Source organism: Lutzomyia longipalpis, chromosome 2 (assembly GCF_024334085.1).
Source record: "Lutzomyia longipalpis isolate SR_M1_2022 chromosome 2, ASM2433408v1".
In the NCBI taxonomy this organism is placed as follows: domain Eukaryota; kingdom Metazoa; phylum Arthropoda; class Insecta; order Diptera; family Psychodidae; genus Lutzomyia; species Lutzomyia longipalpis.
In genome coordinates, this window is record NC_074708.1 from 39,859,475 (window position 1) to 39,881,571 (window position 22,097).

Here is a 22,097-nt window from a genome sequence, read left to right on the forward strand (position 1 = left end):
AAGGATTTTCTAACTAAGGAGAATCTCAATTAAAGGCTCAATCAAAAGGACTTTGTAGTCTTTTTATGTAGTGAGAACTTTAAATTAAACAATAGAACATCTTAAGTATGTATCTTCAGTCATTCTAAAAGGTTTTAAAATATTTTTAATTCTCATGTTAAAATTGGCTTTTTACTGGTATTTAATAGAAATATTTTCTTAAATTTTCAAGTTTCTTCTCTTGTGAAAAATTCCTTATAAGAAAATATTCAAGGGAGAACTGGCAGAATATCAGATTATTCTGTGGAAAAGAAGGATATTTCCTAAGAAATGTCCTAAGAAATTTTTTTTTTTAATGTAGGTCGCTTTTTGTTTGTAAGTTTCTTGTTTTCTGCCAATTTTCGTTTTTTTTTCGCTAACTATTGTATAATCGATGTCTATGGTCGTTAAGGGGTTAAACTAGACCTAATTTTTTAAGCTGAGCCCTAAATGTGTAATAGGTAGGTACCTAAAAAAATGTAAGTTTGACTTGAAAACTTAAGCCTGAATTAAGCTTAAAGATATTCCGTTTAATAAGTCAGGTTTAATTTTTTAAAGCCAAATCTTAGTTCCTTTAGGTCAGACTTTAAAGACACATTCAGTCCTAGTTTAGCCCGATGTTGAAACCTTAAGAAACTTAAGTCTAGTCTACAATAAAGGTCTTGCTTAAAAACCTTTAGACTGACTTTAAAAACTTAAACCTAGTTAAAAAAACTGCAATCTTGCTAGAATTTTACTGCTAAACTCAGATATGAATTGAAACGATTAAAAGCAAAAAATAAATAAATCGTTTAACCTGGAGAAAATGATACTAAACCTGTAGACCGGAGATAATACCCCAAAACTCGAAGAGTCCGGGTGCAACCCCTACAGATTGTAACCCTATGTTAGGCCCTACTTGTTGGATAAAGCTTAACTGATCATCCAGTTAAATGGTTAAATTAACTTTTGAAATTTAAATAGATAAGAAGAAGACTTAAAAGTTCTCCCTGATTGGCTGATAAACTCAAGAAGAGTATTCATTGGTCAATTCTTACTTTATTCTTCTTCTTCTTCTTCTCCAAAGTGCAAACTTGATTTGAATATTAGAATATTCCTTTTTTAATTAAAAAAAAATTAATTGATCATTAAAGTGAAAAAGAAATCCATTAAACTCACCTAAAACATAGTTGGTAGAAGCACGAAAGAAAGCTTTGAAATTCCAGTAGAAATCAACTGTTAGGAGGATGCTGTAGCTCGCAATGATCCCTAGGATTGACAGAGCAAATACTTTCCTTAGAAATGTTTCACACAGCCACAATTCTCGATGAATTTTCCAACAGATTTTAATTGTTTTTCGATCTTCGGGAAGGATCTTCTGTCTTTTTGAGATTTCTTGAAGAATCTCTGTGATTTGCTTAGATAATCCCCCTAGAATATCCACGTGGAGAATGTAGAGAAAGATGAGGGATCGGCTAAAGAGAGAAGGGAGAAAGGCTGCACTTCGGTGCCTTAGCCATGGATAGTCCTCTCGAAGACGAATTAGGATGAAGATTTCAATGAATGTTGCTCCACCGTTGAACAGGAGGAATTTAATTAAGAACCTTCGATGGATCTTTGCAAAGATATCACCGGAATAGCCTGGAATCGCTTCCAAATGTTCCTGAATCTCTGAGAATTTTTGCCATATCCTTCCAAAGATTTTTCTCTTGCGAAAACTCTCCGTGAGAGCTATGAGTTCCGTTGCAATGGGTAGGGCAAGCTGAATAATATCCAAAATTGCTCCAAGTGTCGTGCGAACATCAAAGATCATTACCTTGTACACCAAGGCGATGGTGAGAGTGAAAATTGCAAGAATTGTGTAGAAGATTGTGAGAAAGATGCGCGTTTCTCGTGATGTTGTTTTCGCGTGAAAAAGAGCGAGAATTTGGAAGAAGAGCAAAATTGGGCACGATTTCGTCGCCATTCACACGATCTTGTAGAATTTTCAAATGCAAATCAATTTGCAGTGTTGTGTGATAATTTTATTTGCCAGAAAATTCAATGAATGCACAAAAAGCAAGCCCTTAGAGCTTTTTTATACCATACATAATACTCCTTCCTGTGACAATGATATCGCAGTGAGAATCATCATTCTTTATACAAATAATTGCTTTGGTGCAGAAGTTTGTTCAGACGATGAGATCTCTTATTTGAACGTCGTTGTAATCTGTGATCTATCGTATTCAAATTGAATTAATATAATTAAGTACATCCCCATTGTGGTGACAAACTGCAAGGAGAGATGAGAGAGAAGAGAGAGAAAATAAAAAGAGGCCAAGATAGATATTAATCAGCCAAACACATCGCTGAATAAACATAAATTTTTATAAATATTTTATGCAATCTTTCCCCCCATTGTGTTCCAAACATCGTGCGAGAAAAGACCCACGGGGGAAGAAAAGAAATATCACGGAAAAAAACTTTGACTGAAAGTGAGTTTTTTTTTCTCTTCTACTAACGAAAGTGAATTTTCATTGAATATTGTATTATTTTTTTTAAGAAGGGCGTCATATTTTCCAAAAAAAAATCTCCAGACATGTGAATTTTTTAAAATAAAATTCCCTCTTTTGTGCCTCAACTTTATGTGTGAGGAAGAGAGAGAAAGAGAGTGAGATATGTTCATTAAATTTTAACAAAAGTACCCATAAAATATGAGTGTAGGTGGGAGGTTAATTTGCGATAAATTATATGGAGATTGATGGACATTTTAATTGCATAATATGTCATGAGAATTTTACCTGCAATTAATATTAAAGTTATATTTGGAATTTTTGATTCGAGGTGACTAATAATTAAAAAGGAAAGTTCTAGGTCAAATGCGAGGAAAGATTTTATTTCTGTTTCAATTCTTATTTTATTGATTTCAAATAATAAACATGAATATAAAATTTTTCTTTTCAATATGAGTTTTGGAAACGTTTAAGAAGCTTTTAAAAAAAATTTGTTTATGATTTAGAATGAAAAAAATATTTATTTTTAGTTTAATTGCAAATCTGATTTAGAATAAAAATTAATTTTTAAGAAACTAAAACTTTTAAAGGAAAAAATCTAGTTCTAGACATCATCCTAGATTCTTTTCCTGGTTTTACTTAGAGTCAATTATCAAGGATTATTATGAAGCGTTTAATGAATTTAATCTGGGCGTATTTATGTTATTCAGAGGTTAGAAAAGCTAAGACTCTCATATAAAAAATTAGAAGTAATAATACGTCAAAAATCATTTTTTTAATCATAAATCTTTAAAAAAAAATAGTTTTTTAATCATAAATCTTTTAAAAAAAATAGTTTTTTAATCATATATCTTAAAAAATTTAAAGAATATACCGGTCAGAAATTTCAGAAGACAAGAAACATCGTCAAAGAAAAGATAATCCAAAGAATTATCTAAGATTCTGTCTAGAAGTTTGAGGAACTTCAAGAATATAATTTCTAGCCAGAGATTTCAGGAATATTGCGAATTATAATTGATTCATAAATCGAAATTATTATTACTTCTATAACTTAAAGAATTCTTATTCATTTCAATCTAAGAATTTTAAGACACAAAGAATATTCTTTAATACCTGTGGGGACAGTTATTTAAAAATTTTGAAGAATTTTCATTAATTTGTGATAAAGAATAAGCAAGAAATTCAAGGACTTTTTATAACGCCGAGAAATTTTCTAATTTCTATTTAAGGGCGAGATTCTATTGAGGAATGTAAAGAATGTTTCCCAATAACTGTCCAAGAATTTAAGAAATAGCTAGAACACTCCTTACTTTTTGGCTAAGAATTTAAAGACGAAAGAATTTCTTGATCTTGGCCAGGTATTTATTTCAATAATTTAAAGAATATTCATTTACTTCTTCTGATTAAGAATTCTAGAAATCTTATTCACGTTTCTGACCTAGTTTTAAAAGTCAGGAATTTTTTTTTTCAAAATCAAGCTTAAAGTTTCAGAAAACTAGAAAAAACATCTCTTTTAGTATTCAATTAGTTCTTGGATCGCTAGAAACGAGAAGAACGTTCTGTATTTTTTTTTCTTCTTTTTTGGGTAAATAAAAATAATTTTCTGGAATTTTATTTCTAGTCTTCAAATTCCAGAACGAACTTAACCTAATTTCTGGCTAGAAATTTCAAGAATCTGAAAAATTTGCATTGATTCCTGGTTCAGGAATGTTAAGAAAGAATATTTCTATTTTTCTTTAGGTTAACAGGAATCGATATAGCACGTGCTTTAAAAGGCAAGAATTTCCCTTGATTTTTTAATAAAGAATTTTTCAATTTTGGAATTTCAAGATCTCTTGATAAATTCTAAAGAACCTTAAAACTTGAAAGTTTTCCTTTTATTTAGCCAAGATTTTCATTGATTGGGAAATCCTCAAAGTTCAAGATTAAAGTGAATTGTTTATCTTTTATCTGTTTATTAGTAACATTTTATGTAGTAATGTAACATAAATTCTTCTAATTTAAGCGCAACTGCTCTTTAATGGAGTCTTCAAAAATAAATTCTCTAATTTATATTCTGGAGATTCTTGGCAATATTCCTTATTTTTGCTACTTTACTGCACTTATCAGAAAAGTTAACTTTGTACCATTTTCCCACAAAATGCCCCATTTTTCCGCACCTTTCTCCCTTCACAAATAACAATACTTTGTAAAGTAATACAAGGTGTATGCAGCAATATTATTCCAAATTATATGTTACAAATCGGTACAGTTTTTCATACGTGCTATTTGTGTAACGATGATTGAAAAAAAAACCTACGACTGACACGTGAGAAGGATTTATAGCCATACATGGCACAGAAAAAGAATGAAAAAAAAAGAAACAGAAAGGGTTGAAAAGTGAGCTTCCACTTACCGCAGTAAAGAGTTTAAAATCAAGAAGAAAAATCCCTTTTGGTGTAAATTCCACATGGAGAATGTGAATTTGCAGTGCAAATTGATGGAGAGTCCTATTTTGTGCTTCCATCTGTAGCTCATGGAGATTCCTTTGGATGATCCTTGGAGCGTTGAGTAGGGAATCAGCTGTGTAAACAAGTGGTATGAATGAAAGGACGACAGGTATTGGACACAGGAAGGATTCTATGTAGCACACACATACAGGGACGAGGGAGGAAAAAGAGAGAATAAATAAAATTAATGTAATTTTGAAGGGGGTGAATGGCACACATATGGGGTTGACAATATTGAATTTATGTAATACATTTTTATCAGGGCATGTTAGGAAAATACATACAAATCAATATGTATATATGTATGTAGTATAGGTACCTGTAATGTGATTTGATGATCCAACGAGAATTTTGAGGAAACACCAGTAGAGATCGACAATGATGATGAGAAAGTACATGATGATGATACACAAAAGTGTCCAATTGAATGATTTATTGATGTTACAGCATATTTCCCATAAATTTCTGTGAATAACCTTTAGAGCTTTGATCTCACCATGTAGTGCATCACCATGCTTTGTGGGTGGTTGGGGGAAAAGTTCAATTTTGCGGTGAATCCTTTGTAGTTGCATTGCAAGAATGTGCAAATAGCTTCGAGTGATGTGGATGTAAAGTAAAAAATGAAATATTGCCATGCGATTTCCATTAAAGGGGATGAGAACAGCTAAGCGATGTTCAAAGAATCCCGATGTTGTGTCGAGACGACTAATAATTGTTATTTCAACAAATAATGCCACCAAATTGATGAAAATTCCTTCAATTAAGTACTTTTTCAGCTCCACTTCAAGGAGAATTTCATACGTTGTCATTCCAATTGATTTAAGTTGTGAATTTATATGGTGAAAGGTGGTCCATATCTTGAAGATGCGGTCACGTTTGTAGATTGATTCACAAATTGCAATAAAATACGCCCCAATGGGGTAATAAACTTGCAATATATCGAGAAAAAGACGAAATTGCGATGATAAATTGAAGATGTGTGCTGCCTTCAATGCCACATGTACTGATGCTACAAGCAAAAGAAAACAATTTGCACCAATGTACGCACAATTTGCTAAACTCAGTGGGGTTGAAATGCAACAAAATCCGCAGCATTGGAAAATTTGCGTGAAAATTGCAATGCAAGAGGGTGATGCACCAAAAATTGCCATCTTCATCGTGTCTCAGTCAAAATTGGAACTTGCTGCAATGACCAAAGTCTCCAATAAACTCCCAAAGAGAGCGACGAAACTTTCAACTTTGATATGGGGTGGTGTGAAGAGTTTCCTTCCTTTCGTGATTAATTCAATTATACTACTCTCCGCATTATTTTCATTAATTAATTTGTCGATGTTACATTTTGTATTATGTTCTTGTCAGGCATCCAAAGTACAACAATTACCATGTAATTGACAATCGAATGGGCGACCGATAGGAGGAATTTATGTGAAAATACAAAAAATCCCATTCCTGTCCATGTAAAGGAACCATGAATGAGTTGAAGGGAAAAATGTTTCACCTAAAAAATAAAAAGAAAAACTGAATAAAAAAGAATCTTTTCTCGTTAATTTATCTAATTACCATTCGGTATGAGTAGGTATTTCGTGACTTATAGTTGGGCATAAATGTATGCAGAGTGTTTCCTAGTAATGATGAATTTTGTATGCACTTCTGGCATGAATAAAAAAGTGCAAAAATTGTGAAAAGCGGTGGAACTATGCACAAATGGGATTCTAAAATTAAACAGGAAAAAAAGAGAGAGGAAATACATTATTTCAGAGGAGGAATAAATAATTTGTTGAAAATGTAATATTTTAAAATAGAATATGCAACTGTATATAAGACCCTCCTTGAGAGATACTTTAGTGATTCCCCTCACATTAAATCTTAATTTTTCACGATGCTTTTTTGCATTGTATGTACTTTATCTAAATGATTCTGAAGAATATTCGTTCTCATTACGCTTCCATTTAAATGTTGTTTTATAGTTTAGGTAGGTATTCTTAATTTGTTTTGAGGCTTTACCTACTTTTCTTCTTATATAAACGTACACTTCTCTTATTCCGTTAACGTTTTTAAAGGTTTATTGTCAGTGGTGTAGTCAGGGAGGGTATTCAAAAGCTTTGAAGAAAACTATCTCAGACAATCTATTTTTCATCTGAGAATAAATAATGAGGAAAGATTTATCCAAAGTATACATTAACCACGCCCCCATCTTACTTGTTTTTTTATATGCTTCAATGTTTCAGGCGATATATCTTTTTAGAAAAACATTGTCTGTTTATTTCTTTTTTTTTTTTCATTCGTTTTCTTCAGAAAATTATTGCGAAAAATGTATGTAAACCACGCCCCCATCATACCTATTTTTTGCTTTAACACATGAAACTAATGCTTCAATGTTTCAAGCGATATTAAAAAAAAGCAATCTCTGTTTATATCTTTTTTTTAATGTTCTTTGAGCCTATACAAAATTTTGTTAGTCGTTCTTATCCGAATTATACGTAGACCACGCCTCCATCGTATTCCTGATTGTTGCTTAAATACATGAAACATCTTCGTCTATGTTTCAAGTGATATTTTCAAAATAATCAGTCTATATTTAGCTCTTGAATGTTCTTTTGTACCTCTAATAAATTTCTTCTGTCTGATCTGTATTTTTTGGACAACAATGAATAAACCCCTTTTGCATGCGAAAAATTTTCATTACTCACGTATCATGTAGGCATTATTGGCAAAGTGGTGATAAGCAAAAATCCAATATAAATCACATGTTACACAAATTATAATGCTCGTGATGAAGAAGAGGAGAAAAAGGGGGAATCTCCTGTTGAGATTTTGTGACGATATAAGAAGATCATTGTGGATATTTTTGAGTATTCTCATTTTTACAATTGATAGTTTCTCCTCGATGTTAATTGCCATGTGATTCCCGGGAGAATGTCTTACGATTAATTTTATTTCTTGGGAGAGAAACAACAAATGGTAATTGATCCAATCGATGAAGAAGATGAAATATAAAACTCCCATGCGATTGATAATGAAGGATAATTCACGGGATATCCAATGTTTTTGCCATGGAGGAACTTGATAAATTGTTACGATAATGTACAATTCAACTGCTGTTGTAAGTTGGACCATGAATATTTTTTTTAATGCAATTTTACGTATTTTTGCATTAATTTCCCGGGAATTTTTCAACTTTTCCACTTCACCATGCACCCGATGGACCATTTGCCACAATTTCTCCTCAATGCGGGAATTTTTTATGGATTCAGCAATGAGAATGAGATGACAGAGTGTTGTCGATAGCCACTGAATGATATCCGTGAGCTTAGATACGGGATCCGTTTGGACAAAAATATATTTGTCATAGTACAAAATGGTTGAAATTGTTAAAATGAGTGTGGCAAATTGCAAAAGGGCAAGGGCAGTAAATAAAACTTTTTGTTTATTAGTGCGACTAATGGATGAAATACCCAGTATTTTGTTTAATGGGAGAAAACTATAAACATTACTTGGGAAATTCATTGTGGATTTTACTGTGAAAAACTAATAGGAGGAAAATGCTGATATTTCATGGCTTTTATATAGAAAATTTTTCACGGTAACAAACATCATTCACACACAGGAAGCAAAATTGAATTCAGAATATGATTTATTTTTGTATTAAATTAGGTTACTCACGTTGGGAATTAAAATGAATGATTGAATTGAATAAATATGGTCGTGTACGTTGTCATTGCTGCTATCATCTGTGTAGGGAAAAGTAGAAGATAAAATCAATTTTATGTTACAAAATAATGAAATAAATTTGCTATAATAAATTTTGCTATAGGTACACTGTTAGAAATTATTACACGTTAAAGGAGATTATTCATTTTTGTATAGGAAAGCTTCTCATTTAGGGAATGTATTAGAATAAGCTTAATTCTGTAGAGAATCAAGAAAGATTTAATAAATTCTTCAAAATAGATTTTCGGTTAAATATTTTGATTAAAAAATTTAATTTAATTACCTGAAGAAAGATTTATACTACAGTTCGAAATATTAGTTTTGAATATAAAAATTTTACGCGAAATAATTATCAAAAATCTGACTTCAAGAATTCTTGAGATTACAAACTGTCTCCTGCCTTGAAAATCAACAGAAAAAGATTAAGAAATTGTCACAGAGAAAATTTGCCAAAAAATGCAAACAATGACGTCACTATTTGGTTTTTTGTCTCATGTTTTAAGCATAAAAATACCTTCGTTAAAATCATCAACGAAAGATCAGCTAATATTTCGTCGATGATTTTTGGCAAGGTATTGTTATGCTATAATTTGCATTTTTGGCATTTTGCTGATTGTTTGTTCAGCTGAGCTTTAGATTTTTTTGAATCTTATTTGATCCTCTACAAGACTACGCGTATCCTGATTGTTTCCTCGAATGAGGTTTTGGTCCGTATGCAATTGAATAAACTCCTTTATTACGAAAATATGTATTTTTTTACAAAACTAAATTCAAATAAATAACTTCCTTAATAAAACAAACAAAAAAGTGGGAATTAGGAAAAAAAATGAATTTTTAAATAAGAGAAAATATACCTAATGCAATTCATTGCAAGAGTTTTGTAATTTTGGTAAAATATGCGTGTGTAATTTCTAACAGTGTACAAATGAAAATAATGCATGATATTGAATAAATTACCCCCAATAATGTGCTGTGAGAAATTTCCAAAAATTTTATTGATGCAACTGTGTGATAGTTGTGTAGATGAATAGAGAAATTACGTATTAATCTTGCAAGTTGCCCATTGTTGGTGTGAATTTTGTGGAGGGATGCAATCAAATGAATATTGATCATTTTCAAGCGTTGACATGAATTTGTTAAAATTATTATGCAACTTATGGGGCTGAAGAGAACTAGGAATGACTCTGAAATAAAAAGTTAGTAATGAAGAGAGAAAAAAAATGCTTTTTTGGGGGAATTTTCACACGAAAATATGAATTTTCTTGCAATTTATTCGTTGGAATTTTAAAGAAGAAACATCTTTTTTTGAGTGTGTTGTTGAGTAACATTTCTTGGTCAAAATAATTCCGTGTACCCCATACTTTACGCGAATATAATGGCTATAGTGTAGAAGCATGGTTGTGGCGTTATTTTCTCAATGAATTTGCGATATTTATTGTGATTTATGTGTCTTATTTATCATAATACGATGCGAAAGGGGAGCGCATTGTACTCATATAGTAGGAAGTACCTACTATCTATATAAAAAAGGACGTTTCAGCTCTACACAATGCTGCTATACCTGATTAGAATATTAAAATATCAATTTTACCATGACGTGGTAAAGAATGAAATATATAGCCTCTGCATTGCTTTAATATTTCATTGATTTCCATTTAATATGCAATACACTTTGAATTTTCTTTCATGGTAACTTCATTATACCTCCTCTTTCCCTTTTTTCTCCATGGCATCGTGCAACACCATTTATTTACAGCTTCTTTTACATAAGCGTAACGAATATTTTATCAAAAAATCCCTTATAGAATTTTGAACATTGAATTATTTCTTCCCCAGGAGTGTTACTTTTTTGTTGGATGTTCAATAGATATATTGCATGGAAAGAACTTGAGGGGAATTTTTCATCTTATCGAAGGATTTTGTCCTTAATCATCTCCTTTGGGGTATTAAGTTATTGTTGGGACTTAAAAAAATTTACTAGTTATATATTTTGCTAAAGGATTAGCAATATATATTGGCGCCAATAAAAATCTAAGAAACTCTTAATCCATGTTGGATTAAACTGCAATTCTTATGAAATTGATTTGAATTTAGATGCTTACCAATTTTTAAAAGTATAAGAGGTGTTTATCTGTATTAAAATTTTCGGATTTTTCGTCAAGAATCGAATTTTTCGGAGAGATTATAGTTATTCGTCAAAAAGAATCCGAATTATTCGTTATAAGATTCAGATTATTCGTCGAAATTTAGAGATTTAAATTATTTGTCAAAATACGGGTTTTTTGTTGAAATTCGGATTGTTCGTTAAGAAGACTTTGGTTATAAAGAATTATTCGTAAAGAAGAATGCAATTATTCGACGAGATTCAGATTTTCCGACAAAGTTTGGATTTTTCGTTGAGATTCGGATTCTTCGTCAAGAATATTTATATTATTCGTAAAGAAGAATTAAATTATTCGTCGAAATTCGGATTGTGCGTCAAGGTTCGGATTATTCGTTGAGATTCGGATTTTTCTTTGAGAAGATTTCGATTATTCGGAAAGAAGAATCGAATTATTCTACGAGATTCAGATTTTCCGACAAAGTTTGGACTGTTCGTCAAGAATATTCAGATTATTCTTTCGAGTTCAAATAATTCATTAAGAAAATTCAAAATATTCGTTAAGATTCGGATGAATCGTCATGATTCGGCAAAATAATCGAAATATTCAACAGATAAACACCAATTGTAAAAGTATTAAAAAATATAAATAAATAATTAATTTATCTTTTAATTTTTTTGTTTTCTTTACAAAGAATTTACAAAAAAAAACTTCTGGAAAAATAATGAATTAAAGGAAATTTCCTCGTTCGCATAATTCTTTTCTTTCTTCATTCTCAATTGCAATGTAGCCACTTGAAATTAAATCAATATAAACGCTACAACTTTTGCTTATTATTGTATATTGCATCTCATTAGTGCCTTTATGAAAAGTTCTGTATAAGTTGGTGTTGGCACACAAATTAATTAGTCTGGATTTCGTGCGATTTCTCAAAGCTTTTACTTATTTTATATACTACCGAAGAAGTACCCTTTTGTACTATATATAGGCACGTACTGTATAGCGAAGGGAATATGTATAATACAGCCTCAAGCAATTACCATAAATAAAGACGAAATGGCCGTAATGCAATTTAGTGTAGACCCAGTAAGTGTTGACGGTGAGGAGGACGAAATTGTCAATGAGTGCTGCAAGGATAGCGTAGGTTGACCTCTTATTTATTTCCTTCGATAACTTCCATATGCCACTGTGGGTATGGATTAATTTCTTTATTGTCACAACCTTCCGGAATGTTGAGGGGAGGCGGTCAATTTGTTCCTTAATGAGTGCCAGTCTGTTCTCAATATAATCCATGTAGAGGACATAATGGGTAATCATTAGTCTCTCAACGCAAAATGAGAAGATCCTTGCTGTGCACAGGCTGGCCCATTCCGGTGCAACGGGGAAAACGGATGCAATGACATAGATATCAAATATCAAGCATGATATATTGAAAGTCGTGGCTTTGACCATTGAGGCGGTCAGTGGTGTACTTGACACTTTCAATGCTGAATCCATTTGCGTGATGCGTGACCACATTTTGAGGTCCATCTGTCGAAAATTCTGTGCTTCTATCATCATAATGAAGTGCGTTAGAATTGGGGCAAGCAGCTGTATGACATCGGCAAATGTACCAACTGGTGTTCTCATATAGAACACCTTGTAGCGATTTATGTAGGCAAACCAGAGAATTGAGGACAAGATTACCGAGTGGAGAATTGATACAGCATACAGATATTTATCAATTTTCTCATTAGTTGATTTTGCACACACGCCCAAACACTGGAAAGTTGGCAAAAAACCCGTGAGAAATGTTCCTTTCATTTCTTCTTCGTCGGCGCCTCTGCCAGCCAAAACAGTTCACTCAGCGGCAGCAATTTTGAATCACGTGGAAATTGATACGAACAGCAGATGATTGATGAGTTTTCAATTTTAATATTTTAGAACGTTTAGAACAGAATTTCTCAAAGTCACTGCTGGAATTGTTAAAGAATTGTGAATGCTACAATGGGTTAATGTGAGCTGAAATTGACATTAATTGCCATGAATTAATAAAAGATATTTAAATGAAGTCGTTGCTCTGATATTACTCACACTCCTCTAAGTTTGTCTGTATAATCTTTTGCCTTCAAGACACTGCAACTTATTGTTAGACACACGCTTTTGGTGAATTTTTAATGAAAGAATAAAGAGAAGAAAAAAGTAGTTCTAAGTTAAGAATGAGACTCCCTTTCATTTTATTTTTTGCACATTTTTTTACAGCAATAATCTCAAGATTCTAAACTGATGACAATTTTGAATTTTATTATCTTGTTCTTTTTATGATTCTCCTTTTTTGGCAAAACAAATTTGTTTGCTTGTCACCAAAAAGTCAAGTTAAAAGCAACACAAGAAAACTTCTAAAACAACTTTTACTTTTTGTGGGCGGTTGAGAGAGCCACGGACAAAGCTGCTGAAAGTAGCAGATTTGTTTAATTAAAAAATATTTGTATAAATAGCGGAGAATGAACTAAATGTGACCCTATATAGTTTTTCTGCAACTAAGTTGGCAAATCGGAATATGAAAAAAATTCTTAGATTTTTCTCAAGATTTGCTCGATAGATTTTAATCCGGTAAAAAGCAAAAGAAAAAGGAGATATTTGCGGAGATTGAACCGGAATGATTTTTAAAGTTTCAATGCTGGAGCTGAGAAAAGTAAAAAAAAAAGTAAAGAAAATATAAAAAAAATTATTCCACTTTTCTTTAGCCCAAGATTAAAATTTTAAAAATCTGTTCCGGTACAATCTTTGGTCAAATCTACTCATTCATTGACGTTTTTCCTATCAAAATCCATCGAAAAGATCATGAGAAAAACCTACATTATAAAACAGTACTGTGGAAAATTCGGAAAATCGGAAAATTGCGTTTAGAACCAAATTTTAGCGAAATATAATCATTCAAAAGTTGATAAATTATGTAATAAAACAATAAAATTTGAAAATTAATTTATTTTTATGTAAATGAAGTACAAAAGGGTCATGTTTAGGTCATTCTCTCCTATGAAATTTGCACGTGAATATGCTCAAATTAATTTAATTCTGTGTAGCAAATTAAATTAATCATTTCTACACAATTTTTTGTCAGCTTTAGTAAAACAGTTTAATGTGGCGCTCTATTCAAAACCACTTTCACCAAATTTACTTAAAACATTATGTTTTTACAAGCAGTTTTTTGGGAGAAATTTGTGCAATTTTTATAAATGAAATCATCGTGTTTTTGCCCCGAAAAAAAAAGTTCATACATGGTCTTTTATTGCTTGAACAAACTATCTATATATACGTGTTGGGATATAGATACATTATTTATTTGGGTATATTCGCGGAAATCCAATAGAAACTTCTCCGAATTGTAGCCAATTGAATGGGAAGAGAGAGAGAGACACTAAATCCAAAATCAATACTATTTGATTGACTTTTATGGGTTTCATATTTTTCAATCTGTCTTGCCTGTGAGCCTGACAAAAAGAATAAACTTTCCCACATCAAATCAACATTAAGATGGTTCGATATTATATATCTTATGTACATTGTTTAGGTATACACAGTAGTGGTTCGTAGAAATCTTGGATGCCTTACTATATAAATCTTTGTTTTGTCTTTAATTTTTTTTTGTAGGAAATTCTTTTGGTTTTGGGACGTCAGTGTATTAAAATTATAATAGATAAGAAAATAGTTTGAGAGGAATTTCCTTGTCGATATCGGAGAAGTTTGTAAGATTAGTGGAAAATAGAAGGAAAGAGGTTTAGGTTTCAAGTCTAAATTTAGACATTTATGTAAGACAGATACATACAATTTTAAGGGTTGCTGGGCAAGCCCACACAAATCAATATTTGTGAACGTTTTATGATAAGATAACTTTACATTTTAATTACGGTTTTATATTGACAATGTTTCTAATTAATTCCTCCTGAGTGTGAGGGAGATGATGTGTGGGAAAACCCCTCAAATTTTCATTGGGGAAGGGGTGAGTTTTCACAGTTTTCATATTAAGTTGCTGACAATCCTAATTGGAAATTCCACTTTTGTGAATTGTGATGCCCCAAACACAATTGATCCACTTGAGTCAACCAAACCACTCAATGGTAAAACTTGAACACCACACATTGTTGATGGCGATGATGGGGGTGGGGGGTGGTGGATTCTGTTGACGAACCTTTTTGTGAAATTCACTGCATGGATGGAGGTGTGTGTTGGAAGAAAGTAAAGGGATTTATAATTGGTATAGAATAAAATACACGAGAATACTTCTCAATGGATTGGTTGTGATGTATAATGATACCTCAGAATCAATAGAGTGTGCAAAGTACGCACAACATGGTATACAAGAATACTTGACACACATTGTTGGAATATTGTGGCCAATGTTGTTGGAACTTTGGCAGATATTTTGCAAGTTTTTTTTTTTTGCAAAAGAATATCTTGGTCCGTTTTGAATAAATTTGTTAAACTTCTTCAACCCAAGGGGTGTTTATCTGACGAATATTTTGGCTATTAAGGCGAATTATCCGAATATTTATGAAGGTTTGAATATTTTAATTCTAATAAACATCGATTGCTAAAAATCGGAAAAAAGTTTGCCTTTTACAGCTTGAATTTACTACTATTTAGGCTTTAATTTTGTACCTTTTTAGGCTTTAATTAAAAACTATTATAAGCTTTCCGAGATTGCAGACTATGCCTTTTTAGGGTTGAAAACCAAATATAATAAAAAGGATTGAATTTAGCCCGTTTCAGCTTCAATTGGCTGCTCTTTGTTCATTCTAGGCTTGAATTAAAAATATATTTTCTTAAGTTTCTGTTCTTTAAAGCTTAACCATACTTCAGCGTCAAAAGACGCTGTTCGTTGTTTTTTCTCACTTGCTCCTTGTCAAATTGTATCGCGCTGTCACTGTCACACAAGAAAGGCGGTTATATAACATAGAAACCGCGTTTCTTGTTTGACAGTGACAGCGCAATACAATTTGACAAAGAGCAAGTGAGAAAAAACAACGAACAGCGTCTTTTGACGCTGTTGTATGGCCAGGCCTTTAATCTCTGCTTTTTTAGGGCTGAAAACCTTTAGGCTGTAATTTAGTCATTTTTAGGCTTGAATTTAGCACGCTTTGAGTTGAATTTACTATTTTGGGCATGATTTAAATCATTTTTTAGGCTTAAATTAAATATTTTCTTCAGGCAAGTGCACCTCTATCTTAGCCACAGACATTTTAAGACTATACAAATATTAACGAATAATCCGAATATTTGCCAAGATCCAAATAATTTCATTCACAGATAATCACCCCTTGCTTCAATCTGTTATGGCTGAAGAATTTCTAAAGTTTGTCTTGATCTGTTCAACGTGGTGGTTAATTAATATTACAGTATATTGCCTCTAACATAGAATCTAATGCAAATTTGAGGTAGATATGTTGCAGTGTAATAGAAAAAGAGACAATAGAGTCAATTGGCTTCCAAACCAACTCTCCGCAATTGATTGAATTCCAACAATACAATGTTGTTTTGTGGATGGAAACAAAGGGAAAGAAATATCAATGAATTTGAATATTAATCGTCTGAAGAGATTTTTATAGCATAAAATCTTATTTTGAATTGTTCAATGCTTTTAGTATTTCCACCATAACACGTCAAACTGACGAAAGATATAAATTTCCACACATTTTATGGATCTTTCTTTCTATTTGACAATTGAATTTGTAACGACAATGATAAAATGACTTGATGCTGGTGCAGCATATTGAGCGGAATCACTAAAAAAAATCCAACAATGTCACACGTAAAGGAGCCGAATTCTTATGTTGAGGAAAAGGAGGTGGAGGTGATGACAAGACACTGCGCGTATAAGGAGATTTACGTGGCACCATATTAATAATCCAATATCATTGCGTCTATTTTCACTGGATAAAAGAGAAAGGGGGAGTTCAGGATGCCGAAAGAGGGGGTGGAGAGCACAAAATTTCGGGGGAAAAGTCATAGGATAAAAAAAGGGGGAGGTTACCACTTAAACTGAGTTCCTCATGTTGACTGAGGAGATTTAAGGAGAGCTCAGCTATATAGGTTTGTCTTGACGGGGAGAAAGAAATATTGTAACGAAGCCCCCGGTGAAGAAAACATATTACTTCCCTATGAATTTATGACATCAATTTTTCCTGTCTTAATTGCCCAATATTAATCTTTAGGATGAGCTTGGTCGTGTTGGAATCGCCAGGGTGAAAGGATATTGAGTAGTTGTCGTTATTGTTTCATTAGCTGAATTAGATTCATCGACTTTTGGCATGAATTGAATGAAAATAACCATGTACGTTGTAATAGCGGCAACCATCTGTAAAAGAAAAAAAACAAAGAATTATTTGAAAGCTCGTTTACATAGATTGGTAAAGAACTTACCGATTTAAGGAGACGAAAATCCATATTGAAGAATCCACTTACGGTGAATAAAAATGGTTCATGGAGGATTTGCAGTGAAAAATTCTCAATCTGCAATGAAAAGTTGATGTTACTTCTTTTTTTCTTACTCCAGCACAAGTTTCCACACTTTTCGTAAAGTTATATTGATTTGCTGAAATGTAATTTATCCAAACTCATGGTGTGTGCATCTTCGTGCAATTTTAAACATCTCATGGCAAATTTCCAAAAGCGACAAGAAAATATATGTTCTGAATTTTGTGCAACAATAGAGTATTTTCCGTTTAGGGGTGACACGTTTAAAACTTTTGTGAGATTGGGTGTTGTAATGTGTTTTGGTTTGGTAACGAAGGAAAAAGCTGATTTTGACTTTTTCATTGCATTGTCCTTGCATACACAGTTTAATTTTCAAAGGAGTTTAGTCAATTTTGTGTAGGAAAATTTGTTATTCGAAGGAACAAAATCGCTTAGGAGAATTTTCCATATTTGAATGAGATTTGCTGAGAAGCTTGATATTTCGTCGATGATTTTTACAAGGAAATTTTATGTTTCATGCATTGAAAGAGACAAAAATGGCAATAATGACGTCAATATTTGTATTTTTCGACAAATCTCTGCTGACTTTTCCCAGTTATATCCTGTAGGGAAATATCGAAATATTTTGCAGAGAAACATCCCTGAAAGAGGCTTAGATTAAGCACAAAAAGTCATGAAAGTGCTAAATTTAAGCCCAATATGTACTAAATTCAATCCTAAAAGAGTACTAAACGCTATTCAAACTGTATTAAAATCAATTTTAAAGAGGTAATTCGGTTTATAATCATATAGAGGCTCAAATTAACGACATTCAAATCTAAATAAAACTAAATTTAAGCTCAGAAAGTACTAAAATCCAACGTGTACTAAATTCAAGACGAAAAAAATCCCTGGCATAAGGAAGCTCCAATTAAGGACAAGGGCCTGGAAAGTACTAAATTTAAGTCCAAAATGTACTAAAATTATGTCCCAAGAGTACTAAAATATATCCAAACTGTACTAAATTCCAGCTTAAAAAAATATTCGGTTTATAACCATAAAGAGGCTCAAATTAAAGACAGAACTTGCAAAGTACTACTAAATTCAAGTCTAAAAGAGCTATTTTATTTGTCATAAAAAGTCTTAATTCAAGCCTAAAGGGTACTAAACTACAAAGTGTACTAAACTCAAATCGAAAAAAAAATCTTTAATAGGCATATACAGGCTCAGATTATGGACAAGAGCATGAAAGTACTAAATTTAATTCACCTTGAATCCTACTAAATTTAAATCCAAGATGTACTAAAATCAAGCCTCAAAAGTACTAAACTCTATAAAAAATGCATTTTGGAGTGGACATAGAATACTAAATAATAAATACTAAATTCATTCTGAAAAAAAGTTTTCTATCATTATTTTGATCTTGAATAATATTCAGATTAATCACGAATCTTCAGATTATACGGCAATATTCGGATGATTCATTCCTTTATAAATATCGTGATGAAAAAACCTTCAGTATTTTTATGTTTCACGCAGACGTGAAAGGGTTAAAGGTATTAAATGTATTCATTTAGAGCAGGAAAAAAGTCAAACGTGCTAAATCATACATGAGATTTGAACTCACATCAATGAAGTTGAAAGAGTGTGTGTATAACCGGTATAACCATCACCGTAAACTCAATTAGAACTTAATATGTGCTAAATTAAACCAACTAAAATCAAACAGAAATCGAAATGTGATAGATTCACGGAGATTTGTTTGCATGCACCACTTAACATACATGCATTTTGTACAGGTAGGTTAGGTAAAATTATACCTTTGGTTAGATATTCCAACAACTAGCAAACAAATAGCTTTTAGGAGATAATTTATCCTCATTCTAACGTAGTATATATGCGGGGTGAACAATATTACGCACATTCATTAACTGATTAGTTACATATAGCCTAATGATATGGCTTTTATGGTTTTTTTATGCTTGATTATGCAAAGTAAATCTGTATTGATTTTCAATTGATTGTTTAATTTGAATATTGCATTGAGCAGTAAGCTTGAGAATTAATACAAAAGTCTAAATTACACGTGCAAGATTAATTGTGTGTCCACTATTGGGAATATAATGTGGAGGTGGAGGGGAATGGGTTGTGTTGCCGCTCAATTACCAATGTATCCATTGATATGTTGTGAATGTCCTTCTCAATGTTATGTAGCCAGAAGCCAATGTGTCGTACATCATTGAGACATTTCTCGCAAGAGTGGAGCATTATGATGATAGCCGTAAAGGTTGGTATGAGACTTGCAACCAATTGTGGGATTGAACGAAGTTCATTGCGATTGAGAACGGAATATATCCAGTACAGGTCACATGTTAATTGGATGAAGTTTTGCATGAGAGCTGCCAATTCACTCCACCTGTGTGGTTTTATGTTGAAATAAAATATATATAAATCTACTAGAGAGAGATGAATTGTTAGGAAAGTTTTTCATTCATGGGTGGATTTATATGTAATTTAAAATATTCTATGTGTGTGGTTTACCCAAAGCTCGAGTTAACATCCCCATGACATTCCCATAGAACACTGTAGATCTTTTTCATCTGCACCAGACGCGTCTCAATGCGCTTTGTTGCGAGTTCATCTTTGAGTACAAAGTGATTATTCTTTGTAATTACAACCATTTGCTTCAGCTCCTTTCGCACAATGTGGAGGCGTGAGCGTATCAAGTCGACAAACATTGTCAAATGAAGATGCCTCATACGACTCACGAGGAGTGATATGAAGGTTATTGCAACATTACGTGTCCAATTTGCATCAAAGTGAATTGTTGCAAGTATCGTGAGTTCAATTGTTAGCGTGAGGGTGGTGTAGATGAGGAATTTTGCTGAGAAATCCCGGAAGAATTTCATTCGATGCTGCGTAACAGGTATGCCAATTTGATGGAAGAGATTATCCACGGTGGTGAGACGTGTCCAAGCCGATAGGAGGGTGGCTCGTGTTAGAATTGCTTCGCCAAGAGCGGTGCCATGGGTGAGAATCACAGTGACGAATTTTACAAGATCATTAAATTGACCCACATCACTGTCGGGTGAAAAAACACTGTCATAGTTGATGAAGACCACTGTTGTGAGTGCGAGGACAAGTGCAAAATTCACAATGGACCAAACGCCAAGGAGGGTATTTGCTATTTTCTTCGGGTTGTCTTTTGATGTCTCCAGAGATACTGGGCACAATCCTAGAAATTGGAAAATATGGAGGATACCTTGGAAAATTGTCTGTGATTCCATATTTTCATCACACACACACACCACACTCTCTCACTTCCCAGCGCAACTTTCAACTGAATGGTTGACCACGAGAATGGTTGTATTTTGTATGTGGAATATATAGGTAGGTATCCTGTATGTTAGGCACAGTGTGGGTGAAGAAATACCTATAAAATGCGTACCTGATTCTGATCAGATAATTATGTGATTACTCTTGACACATTTGATACGAGAAAAATAATTTATTTAACCAAAAATCATCTACCCAATCGGATATTCGTTTTGTTCCACTACATGAATTATTGTTTTAGTTAGTTATTCATTCACAGGGAAATATTTGATTTCTTCTCAAGGATTTTTATTAGAAAGCTACAACGCATTCAGTTTATTTTTATATTTTCATGCGAATGGGTTGAAAATTTGTAAAGAGGCTTAGAAAACATTTTTGGGAATTTTCTGTACCTGAGGAAAGGTGAAAGACTCACGAAACTGTCGTCATTTCATTAGAAGACAAAAATATACAGAAAGCTTCTTTGAGAAATAGAATTCTCGATGTCTTGAAAAAAAATTTCCTGAGATCTGGAAAGTCTTCTTGGAATTTTCTTTTCCTGAACGTACCTGAGGAAAGGTGAAGGAACTCCCGAAACTGTCATCATTTTATTAGAAAATAACATTTTGGCAGATTCTTTGAGATACTATTCTCAGAACTTTTAAAAGAAAACATTTTCCTTAAGCCTGGAAACTCTCTTTGAAATTTCCTCAAACGTCCATTCCTGATGAAGGGTTAAAAGAAACTCCCGAAGAGTCTTTTCGACAATTGACAAAAATGTCAAAAAATAATTTAAATTCTTTTGAGAAAAAGAATTCTCAGCATTTTTAAACAACAATTTCCCAGAATTTGCAGTTTGTTATTTTCCTCTGTGAGTAACTTTTTAACATTATTCTTTCTCCCGTGGACGCTCAACCCTTTCAACGAATTTAATAATTCATCCTCCCACACCGTGGCAAAGGTGTTAAAGCACCAATCAAAGACGTCATCATAGTAGAAAAAAAATCTCCCTGTGGTGCTTTTTTCGCTTCTCTGTTCAGTTTCAGTTCAGTTCAACAATAGCGTGTGCGAGAGAGGGGAAAAGCGAGATCTTCAAAAATGCCAAATATATCAACCATTGACCTGATTTCAAAAATAAAATATTCATGCTCTATTCATAAATCAATAAATCAGGGATTTATTTTTTTCCGCAACACCTGCTCTTGTACACTGATTTCTTTTTAATATTAAATACATGAAATTTTTATCACAGTTCAACTGTGCGTATATGAGAGAAACTAAAAGGGAATTTCTTTGTGATTTATTGCTAATCAGTACAAGCTCGTTGAAAGCAAAAAGCTACACCTATATAGGGTGAAAGGTAACTTTACATTCTTTGACAGAATTTTACAAAGAGGTGGGTGGTATAGTAGTTTAAAAATAAATTTGTCATTGAAATTGAAGATAGAAATCAATAGCTACACTGTCAACCCTTATCAACTGATTGTTTAGGTGTATTTTTGGAAGAAACAACATACAAATTGCGGAAAATACGACGTGTTTAAATTATTGAAAAT

General features: G+C 32.5%; 3 protein-coding genes across 7 annotated transcripts in view; 1 reads left to right on the top strand and 2 right to left on the bottom strand.

Annotated features, from left to right (window-relative positions):
- The window catches only part of LOC129791411 (uncharacterized), a 95,008-nt gene that overhangs the window by 1,631 nt on the left and 71,280 nt on the right, over positions 1–22,097 (top strand). The window lies entirely within an intron of this gene.
- Positions 2,060–5,844, bottom strand: LOC129791414 (putative gustatory receptor 28a). Its single transcript, XM_055829583.1, has 3 exons — positions 5,298–5,844; positions 4,885–5,108; positions 2,060–2,269 (listed from the first exon to the last, which is right to left on the bottom strand). The coding sequence occupies exons 1-3, from the start codon at positions 5,785–5,787 to the stop codon at positions 2,186–2,188; spliced, it is 798 nt and encodes a 265-aa protein (XP_055685558.1). The 5' UTR covers positions 5,788–5,844; the 3' UTR covers positions 2,060–2,185.
- Positions 16,982–20,513, bottom strand: LOC129791281 (putative gustatory receptor 2a). Its single transcript, XM_055829354.1, has 4 exons — positions 19,768–20,513; positions 19,393–19,642; positions 17,194–17,283; positions 16,982–17,128 (listed from the first exon to the last, which is right to left on the bottom strand). The coding sequence occupies exons 1-4, from the start codon at positions 20,511–20,513 to the stop codon at positions 16,982–16,984; spliced, it is 1,233 nt and encodes a 410-aa protein (XP_055685329.1).

Excerpts from the sequence above, each read along its gene's own strand:
- LOC129791414 (XM_055829583.1), bottom strand. The coding sequence starts at position 5,787 with ATGACAACGTATGAAATTCTCCTTGAAGTGGAGCTGAAAAAGTACTTA. Across the intron at positions 5,109-5,297 it reads ATCATCAAATCACATTACAG|AATCCTTCCTGTGTCCAATA; the intron begins GTACCTATACTA and ends TGTGCTACATAG. Across the intron at positions 2,270-4,884 it reads ATTTTAAACTCTTTACTGCG|TTTGTCACCACAATGGGGAT; the intron begins GTAAGTGGAAGC and ends CTCTCCTTGCAG.
- LOC129791281 (XM_055829354.1), bottom strand. The coding sequence starts at position 20,513 with ATGGAATCACAGACAATTTTCCAAGGTATCCTCCATATTTTCCAATTT. Across the intron at positions 19,643-19,767 it reads GATGTTAACTCGAGCTTTGG|GTGGAGTGAATTGGCAGCTC; the intron begins GTAAACCACACA and ends AAAACCACACAG. Across the intron at positions 17,284-19,392 it reads ACATATCAATGGATACATTG|ATTGAGAATTTTTCACTGCA; the intron begins GTAATTGAGCGG and ends TTTTCATTGCAG.